The 9,977-nt window shown below is 38.2% G+C and overlaps 1 protein-coding gene across 1 annotated transcript; it reads left to right on the top strand.

Moving 5' to 3' along the window:
- The first annotated feature begins 1,001 nt into the window (after positions 1-1,001).
- On the top strand, positions 1,002-4,077 carry LOC142181106 (uncharacterized). Its single transcript, XM_075253408.1, has 4 exons — positions 1,002-1,212; positions 2,685-2,736; positions 3,158-3,319; positions 3,811-4,077. The coding sequence occupies exons 1-3, from the start codon at positions 1,125-1,127 to the stop codon at positions 3,312-3,314; spliced, it is 297 nt and encodes a 98-aa protein (XP_075109509.1). The 5' UTR covers positions 1,002-1,124; the 3' UTR covers positions 3,315-3,319; positions 3,811-4,077.
- The last annotated feature ends 5,900 nt before the right edge of the window (positions 4,078-9,977 follow it).

Here is a 9,977-nt window from a genome sequence, read left to right on the forward strand (position 1 = left end):
GGTATGGCAGGGCCCTGTCCTGGCCTTTATGACATTTATGTACTCTTAGAGGCTTGTAGACATATGTCATGTATATGGATGATTGTATGGCCTTGTCGGCCTATGTTTTGAGTGTACAAATGATCATTTCGGACTTATAGGCCTTTATGTCACATGTATAAGTTTGTATACCATGTTGGGTCGTCCTATGTCGAGTATTCTATTATGTTAGTTCTGGTTATCTCATGACGACCTTTCCAGCTCATTTACCCATGATAGTATGATAAGAAAGATACGTTACGTTGGTACTCGATTGAGTTAGGCATCTGGTGCCCGTCGTGGCTCTTCGGTTTGGGTCGTGATAACTAAGCACTAAAAAAAAGAAGATACACTAAGTTATGCATTTTATTATAAACCAATGTAAAACTAAAAAATAGATATCCAACGCTATTGTCATTCCTAGTGTTGGGTTGAATTTCTTTTGTTAGCATTAATATTGATTTGAACTTTGTTCGTGTTATCACATTTATGGGCTATAAAATTTATTTACCATTGAAAGAAGTTAAGTCCAAACTTGAAATAATATATTAAAAGATAAAACTGTGAAAAAGTCTAAGAAATATTCATAAATTACATTACAATAATATTTATATATATAAAATATTTTTAAAAATTATATAAATGTATTATCGGGTTGGAGAGTTTTTTTTTTGCAATACTAAATTAAATCGAACCAAACTACAATCGATATTTTTTTTCCGATTTGATTCGTATTATTGATTTGATGCGGTTTATGTGTACGTCCGTAGTTGCTACTTATGAATTGCTTTTGAACTCTTATGACCTCTATAATAATAGTCCTCTTATTGAGTGGTGTAATTGCCAATAGGAGCACGGGTGGTCAAGCTCAAAGATTATCTTCCCTTCGAGCTTCAACTCTTTCAATCTGCTAAGGTGTTGAAATGTTACAAAAACAAAATTCAGGGACTAAACTCTGAAGTCTTCATAATTTTGTTTGAAATAAATACAAATTCGAAATTGCCTAAATGAACCGCCTATAAAATCTGGACAAAAAGCGCGCTCAAATTCATTCAACACATTTCCCACACACACAATCACACACTCTCTCTCTCTGCAAACAGAAAATGGAACCTTCTAGAGACGCCGCTGCCGGCGACGATCAACTTGCTCGAACTTGTGAAATCGAATCTCAGCTTTCCTCTGTCGTTTACGGTAATCTCCATATCCATTTTACTAGAGTATAGATATTTAAATCACATTTCTCCGTCAATTTGATGTCAACGGAGCAATTTTCTCTTAATCACACTTGGAGGAGCCATAGTATGTGTTTTACCTGGAAGATTTGCAATTGATTGAAATTTTAGCTGGAAGTTTTGTATATCTAAAGCATCAAATTGCTAGTTATTGTGTACTACTTCCAGTAGAAATCCTTTTTCGCTTATGCATAAGCCTTCATTTGCTATATTTCTGCTTTAGTGTAGTACATTTTTTCTCTGAAATTTGTTTTTGATTTTTAGCAACGAGTTATTTTTGTAATTTTTATTTTTTTAAATTGTTTTCTTCAGGTTTTTTCTAGCCTATGTTATGTTATTTCTCTGTCTTTACTAGCTATTGATCAAATTTTTCTTGAAGTTTTCTGTGTTCTTCTAATTTAGTTTTTTCCTGATAGATCAATTGTAAGAAACAATTTGGAACTTACAAGGTAAAATTGATATATTAAAAATTAGTATCGTAGTACCTGTCTAAACAATAAGGCAGCTGTCTCAATTGACCATTGAAACATTCTTGAATTTCCCACGCCATGAGGAGATATGTGATTTAGACAAATGCAAATTAATGCTAAGGAATTAGATTGGAATTGAGACTTCAAATGAATAATGAACTGATCTAAACTAAGCTGTTTCATGGTCATTCAATGATAACCGGTATGCTGCTTTAAGCATAATTTTTATCCTACACCGTAGAATGGGAATGAATTAGCACTTGAATATTTTGGAGTATATGTCCAGGCTATACATACTTAACGAAAAATGAATAAGGTGCAAATATTGCGATAGTCATATTTCCATTTCCATTCAAATAAAAAATGGGAACTGGTTGGGGAAGATTGAGAAAGCATGCAGCGATGAGTTGCATGGCTAGATACTGCTGAAGCTTATATTTTAAATATGCAATTTCATGTCTTAGTTTAGCTGACTTATTACGAGCAGGAATGTGCTATTCAATCCTGCTTGAGACATAAGCACACTGAGGTTTTCCTTACCCATTGACTAAGTAATTGAGGAAACCGGTAATTGAAATCTGTAACTTCCTACTGAAAAACTTGTGAATGCTCCAAAATGACATGTTAATGGAAATAATGGAACATCAAGCTAAAACAAGCAAGCTTTGCTGAATCCCGATAAGTTATTGGACTCATTGGAAGAGAACTTATTACTTTTTTGTTACCAGCAGGTTCTCAATGTGATACAATTTGAGAAATCATTTGAAAATTTTCTCTCTTTTCCTTTAGTCATTAATGTTACTGGCCTGGTCATGTTGAAATGGAACCTCTATTTTCAGTTAGTGGAAGGTTTATAATGTGTTGATATATGTTGCCATCAAATGTTGTAAGAAAATGTTAATATACCTTGTGGAATTGCACGTTATGAGGAACTTATTTGTTCCACATAATGGATATGCAGACCTCTCACAACAAGTGCAAGCGGCAATGGAGAACATGCTGAAGATGATAAGGTAAGCTGATTAGCACTGAGACTCAAGGAAGTATATTGTTTATCCACATAGCGGCATGAAGATATGGGCAAATATTTACATTAGCTATGAAAACTTGGACTTATACTGTCAATATTTGCCTATTCTGTCCATTGTCATATGTTCTTGGCAAAATCTCAAGATTACTATTTTTCAAATGTCAAATGCTCATGTTTTCAATGTCAACCAGGATTTTGTGTAGTTCTCCTTTGAAGCTATTGGTTTTCATATTTCACTCTTCCATCATAGTCTTTTTCTAACTGATTGTTCTTTCTTGTAACTATTAGTTAGAGCTATAGACTGTATTCATTTCATTGCATCTACAAACATTTCTTTCTCACTTTCTCTCTGTCTATCTGCTTGTTCTTTATATACCCTTTCACATTTTTATCACTTTCTACAGTGAAATTGATCAGAGCTCTACTGAAGTAACAGAAGACATGGAGAAGTGCAAGGACTCTGCTCTTGAGAGGAGGAAAACTTTAGAGGAACAGAAGGATCATTTTCAAAGAGCTGCTTATGCTATTTTGAACATGCTGAATAACCAGGAGAGCGGCTAGAACTTGTAAGTTTATCAGTGATCCCTTGATCTCTGTTTTTCATAGCGTGATTGTGATTTCAACTCATGCGTAACTTGTGATGTTTATCTCATTAAGATATACCGGTTAGATTTCTCATGCATTTGATTTGTCATGTCATCTGATGATCGTGACAGACGTGTTGTCTTCTTGGATGTTCTTTTACTCATTAGGCTTCTTTTCTCAAGTAATATACTGGTGATATAAAATGTAAATATCTATTTGAACAACTGGTAAAATGTAAACATGGATGCACCATTCTGTTCCTTATGGCTAGCAGCAGTTTGATATGCTTTTGACTTGTGATTGCAGTGTTTAACTCCTAAATTGTTGATACTTCATCTCCATATGTTGTGATCAAGGAATAGATAGCACAATCTGCTCATGTATAATGGTCTTGTATTATTAGATGCCTAGTTGCATTAGCTCACATTTGAGCATCTTCAAAATATTCATCAGTTTTTAATTCATTGTGCAGGTATTTAGAACATTTCAGACATTTTGACCCCATCATTCCTCATTACGATGTAAAAGTTGTAGAGAATCCACATGTCACCTAGCTTTGAGGTATTTCAGAAAATAAATTTGAGTCCTACCCGTTAAATAAGCATTGCTTGAATCTGATGTTAATAGTCGATGTATGATCTGTATGAACCATATGCTTTTCTGCCTGCTGAGTGTTGGCTATCCTAAATGTTGGCTTTTATGGCCTCCTAAGGCAAAGCTTTAATTCGGATTCTTTGGACATCACTGGCTTCAAAGTGATCTGCTATGCGAAACTACATGATTGCTTCTGAGTTGCAAATTCTGTTATATGTGATAGAATACACCACACGAACATCATTGCAAGCCATACAGTACACCACACACAAAGGTTGTATAAGTTGTTTCAGCAATATTGGCAAGTATTTCTCAAATGTTTAGACCAAAATCCAAACATATATTGCTTCTCCCAAAGTACCTCTAAAGCTCGTTTGGAAAGTCTCTTCAAAATTAGCAAATTCTAAAAGCATGATCAAACAACCTCTAGCTTAGGTGAAGGATCACTATTTTCAGGTGAAATCTATTTCAAATTAGTGATTGAAAACTAACTTACACACTTAAAGTTTCAAAACGTTCAATATACTCCAGATACGATTTTTCCTTCTGAATGTTGTATTTATAATTTAGTCATTCAACTAGAAGATGATTTTAAAGATAAAATTCAATAAATACCACTTCCATTTTAACTTCTGTAGTTTTTTTGCTTAGTCCAACACTTCATGTGCAGAATTTGAGTTCTCAAAATTATTTAAAACGAATATTCACTTCTTAACATACGTGAATTTGGTAATGTAGCGTCAAGGGCTAGCCAAAAATGTTGTAATCAAATTTATGAAACTGATTGGCCATTTTTATTGAGCTGAAGCATCCATTGTTTGTTGAAATGCTTAGACACGGGCATGTTTGGTATGGAGGAGCATATTTTTTGATTTTTTTTTTAAATTGTCTATATCTTATTGATTTTATCTTAAAAAATATTTTTTCTGGAAAAACAAGTTTCTTAAAAGAAAAAAGTTATTTCTCTTATGGGGAAACAAGTTTAACAAGTGACAACCAACAGGTGGCATTCTTGTTTCTGCATTCATCTGTTACATGTTTACGTCACATGTGCTTATCCCTTATTCATTTTGTATACAAGACGACAGAATACGAATTTGGCTCTCAGTGAGCCTTGACTGTTCAGTTACACTTTTGACCAACCAAAAGTTAAAAAAAGAAAAACAAGAAAAAACTCTGTTATATGCCAGGTTTTTGCTAGTCTACGAAGAAGAATTACCTGGCGATTCTGAAAAGTGGGAATCTCTCCTCATATAATTGTCGAACTTTTTTGCTTTCTTTGGAGTTAGTTATTGTCTTAAATTTTACAATGATGCTTCGAGAAATTTTCTCGATACTCCTTTAATGTCTATATAACATTTCAAACAAAGAATTTATATTTGCTTATTTTCACCTTAAGAAATACTTGAGAACTTTGTATACGATTGAAACCGGGCTCGCCTACTGCACGAAAGATTGAGACTGAAATAAGATGGGTTGAGATCGATCCCAAATCAAGGTACGAAGTTAGAATATACTATCGATCTCGGATCATCGAGCCCGTAACTCCAGAACCAACCTCGTCCCCGATCAAGCTCGAGGAAATATCATCGGACCGAATAACGGAAGGCTGTAATATCCGTGATCGGTTGGATATCACGGCGAAAATCTCGGCACGTATCCGCGAGAGATCCACTAATTAGCTAACCATGAGATTTCTTATCTTTTGCAGAATTATATCTAACGTAGGACTCCCCTACTATATAAAGGGGGTCTGATAATTTGTAACACACATTGTAATACGCATCAAAAGGCAATACATTGTTATTTCTAGTTCTTCTTATCTTGTGATTTTGTTTTGATATCGATTGAGTCGTTTTCTTGCTCGAGGGTGATCAAACTTCAAGCTAAGACTGTTCAATTTGGGTGGTTTGTCTTTATTTTCTTATCATTAAATTCAGTAGTAATATGTTTTCTCAATTTGTATCAAGTTATATCAAGTATCCTTAAAACAATGTATAAATTCAATTGTTATCCAATTTTAAGGGGAAATAGTTTGGGCCCCACCGTGGGGCTAAGGATAATAGTGATTACCTGGTACAAACTTTCATAACACATACTATTTTACACTTGTTCTTTGGAGTATCTTTGATTCCAGGATCAAAATGTCGAACTCTCAGTTAGCACCCTTACTTGTTGACAATGATTTCGGCCACCAGGGCGAAAATGATAACATAGCATCGGGGAACGACATACCCCCAATCGATCTCGATGGAGTCTCGGTTGTAGATCCAATCGATGTGGACTTACATGTAGCCATCAACGCAAATTTGGCTGCTGATCCCGAGGCCAGCGTCCGTAGGGATGTTCGATCAGCCGCTCAAAGCACACATGGCAGCAAAGATAGCAGAATCAACCTGCTTGGTGATCTTCGAAATGTTGCAGGCTCAACAGGCAGCTATAGCCCAATCCAAAACCAGAATCGCCCACCGAGTAGGATTGAGCCCGAGCCATCCCAAGAAGTTGTCCATAGAGTTGAATCAGTCTCAAGGGAATCGACGAGAAAGAATCGGGGACCAATCCTGTAATCATGAAGATGCTAGAGGAACTGGCAAAATGAATTGAGGCGGGGGGAAAAGAAGATTGAGGCAAATGACAAGAAGGTGGAAACTTAAAACTCTAGGGTCGATCAAATCTCGGGAGCACCACCGATATTGAAGGGCCTGGATTCCAAAAAGTTCGTGCAAAAACCTTTTCCCCCGAGCGCGGCTCCCAAGCCGATCCCCAAGAAATTCTGCATGCCCGATATTCCTAAATACAATGGAACGACCGATCCAAACGAGCATGTCACCTCTTCCACAAGTCCCATCAAAGGGAATGATCTAGAGGATGATGAGATCGAATCTGTCTTACTAAAGAAATTCGGAGAGACCCTGTCAAAGGGAGCTGTGATATGGTATCCCAATTTACCACCTAATTCTATTTACTCATTAGCTATGCTTGCAGATTCTTTCGTAATGGCACACGCCGGATCCATCAAGGTTGAGACCAGGAAATTAGACCTTTTCAAGGTAAGGTAGAAGGACAACGAAATGCTCAGAGAATTCGTGTCTCGATTCCAAATGGAACGGATGGACCTATCACCGGTCGCTGATGATTGGCCTGTTCAAGCTTTCACCCAAGGACTCAATGTTCGAAGCTTGGTGGCTTCACAGCAGTTGAAACAGAATCTGATAGAATTTCCGGCTGTTACTTGGGCCGATGTGCATAATCGGTACCAATCGAAGATCAGGGTCGAAAACGATCAGCTTAGGGCTCCTTCTGGGTCCATTTATCCTGTCAGACCCGTCGATAGAATCAAGAGAGATGTTGACCGAAAATCAAGGTTGAACAGAGATCGGTACCAGCCATATAATGGAGATCCTAGAAGCAACAGATATGGGCGAAGTTCTATGCCAAATGAAATGAGAAGCGATCGATGTTCGAGCTCTCGAGGGCTCATGAGCAAGAACGACTTTGACAGGCCTATTGGACCTAAAGAAGCATCACGATTATCAGAATACAACTTTAATGTTGATGCGACTGCCATCGTATCGGCTATCAGATGCATCAAAGATACCAAATGGCCTCGACCTTTACAAACCGATCCAGCCCAAAGAGATCCCAACCAAATGTGCAAATATCATGGCACTCATGGTCACAGAATGGAGGATTGTCGACAATTGAGAGAAGAAGTAGCCCGGTTATTCAACAACGGGCACCTTCGGGAATTTCTGAGCGACCGAGCCAAGAATCATTTCAGAAATAGGGACTCCAATAAACAAACCAAGCAAGAAGAACCTCAACACGTCATTCATATGATCATCGGAGGGGTTGACGTTCCTCAAGGTCCGATGTTAAAGCGCACCAAAGTATCCATCACAAGGGAGAAATGGACTTGAGATTAAATACCAGAAGGAACTTTGTCTTCAACGATGAGGACATAGAAGGAATCGTGCAGCCCCATAACGATGCAATGGTAATATCTGTACTCATGAATAAATCTCGAGTTAAACGTGTGTTAATTGATCCAGGTAGCTCGGCCAACATAATTTGATTGAGGGTCGTAGAACAACTCAGCCTAAAGGACCAAATTGTACCTGCAGCTCGAGTGCTAAACGGATTCAACATGGCTTGTGAAACTACTAAGGGAGAAATAATATTACCAGTAAACGCAGCCGGAACCATACATGAGACCAAGTTTTATGTGATCGAAGGGGACATGAGGTACAACGCCCCGTTTGGGAGGCCATGGATCCACAATATGAGGCAGTGCCCTCGACCCTTCACCAGGTGTTAAAATTCCGAACACTAGAGGGGATTAAAACGATCTATGCGGAGCAACCCACCGCAAAGGAGATGTTTGCAGTCGATGAAGTAATTTCGATATCAACACTCTCGTCGACAAAGGAGCCAGGTTCGAAAGCAAAATAAGAAGCCCAATAGCAATCACCGATGCCGGCCTCGACCCAACCAGATAAGCAGGGGGCTGACGAAGACGATGATTACGGGGTTCCTCGATCCTTTATAGTCCTGGATGATTCCAACGCTACCAAATCAACAGTCGAAGAGCTGGAGCAGGTCATAATGATTGAACATCTGCCTGATCGAAGGTATACCTAGGTACGGGGTTAACTCCCGAGCTCAGGAAAAAACTCATTCAATTCCTTATAGGTAACATGTATTGTTTTGCTTGGTCTCATCTCGACATGACAGGGATCCCACCGGAGATCACCACTCACAAGCTGAGCCTGGACCCGAAATTATATTCGGCCAAGCAGAAAAGGAGACCCCAGTCTAAGATCAAACATGCTTTCATCAAGTACGAGGTAACTAAACTCTTTAAAATAGGGTCCATTCGGGAAGTCAAATACTCGAAATGGCTAGCAAACGTAGTAGTAGTCCCCAAAAAAGGGAACAAACTAAGAATGTGTGTGGAATATAAAGATTTAAATAAGGCATGTCCCAAGGACTCTTTCCTTTTGCCTAACATCGATCGCATGATCGATGCCACGACCGGCTACGAGATCCTCAGTTTTTTCGATTCCTACTCTGGGTATAATCAAATACGAATGAATCCGGATGATTAGGAAAAGACCTCCTTTATCACTAAGTATGGCACATACTATTATAATGTAAGGCCATTTGGATTAAAAAATGCGGTGCCACTTACCAACGCCTAGTAAACCGGATGTTCGAAGAACAAATCAGAAAATCCATTGAAGTTACATTGACGATATGTTAGTTAAGTCTATGCGAGCAGAGGACCATTTAAAGCATTTGCAGGAAACCTTCAGTATATTGAAGAAGTACAACATGTAGCTAAATCAGAAAAAATGTGTGTTCGGAGTCGGATTAGGTAAATTTCTTGAGTTCATGATATCCAACCGAGGAATCGAGATCAACCCCGACAATATCAAAACCATCGAGGATATCACAGTAGTGGACAACGTAAAGGCCGTGCAAGGCTAACCAGGCGCATTGCCGCTCTGGGGAAATTCATCTCGAGGTCCTCCAATAAGAGTGTCACACCTCCTTTTTGCGCGCCCGCCCCGAGGGGTAGGATGCGTGGGTGGAGTTTTTCCAATTTAAGTGACAATATTCGAAATGGGATTATTTATTTAATTCAGAGTCGCCACTTGGGAAAGGTTTGGCTTTTGGTGTCCCAAGTCACCGGTTTATCTTGAATCCCAAATCGAGGAAATTTTCGACTTTTCCAAATGAAGTCTGCGAACCAGAAATTCTAAGTAAGGAATTCTGTTGACCCGAGGGAAGGTGTTAGGCACCCTCGAATCCCGTGGTTCTAGCACGGTCGCTTAAATTGTTATAATGGCTAAATATCTGATTTAAATACATGTTGTGACTTATGTGCTTTTATTAAGTTTAAGCCGCTTTTATTATTATCATTTATTTTTATAGAATTACAACGTCGTGAAAATGCATCTCGAACCACGTCACAATCAATGCACCCGTAGTTGTTAACACATTTCGACTCCGTTGAGATTTGAATTTGGGTCACATCAATGT

Source organism: Nicotiana tabacum, chromosome 1 (genome assembly GCF_000715075.1).
Source record: "Nicotiana tabacum cultivar K326 chromosome 1, ASM71507v2, whole genome shotgun sequence".
NCBI lineage: Eukaryota > Viridiplantae > Streptophyta > Magnoliopsida > Solanales > Solanaceae > Nicotiana > Nicotiana tabacum.

Bases quoted from the DNA above. Each gene is read 5' to 3' on its own strand.
- LOC142181106 (XM_075253408.1), top strand. From the start codon at position 1,125: ATGGAACCTTCTAGAGACGCCGCTGCCGGCGACGATCAACTTGCTCGA. The intron at 1,213-2,684 runs GTAATCTCCATA...ATGGATATGCAG, and splicing joins GCTTTCCTCTGTCGTTTACG to ACCTCTCACAACAAGTGCAA. The intron at 2,737-3,157 runs GTAAGCTGATTA...CACTTTCTACAG, and splicing joins AACATGCTGAAGATGATAAG to TGAAATTGATCAGAGCTCTA.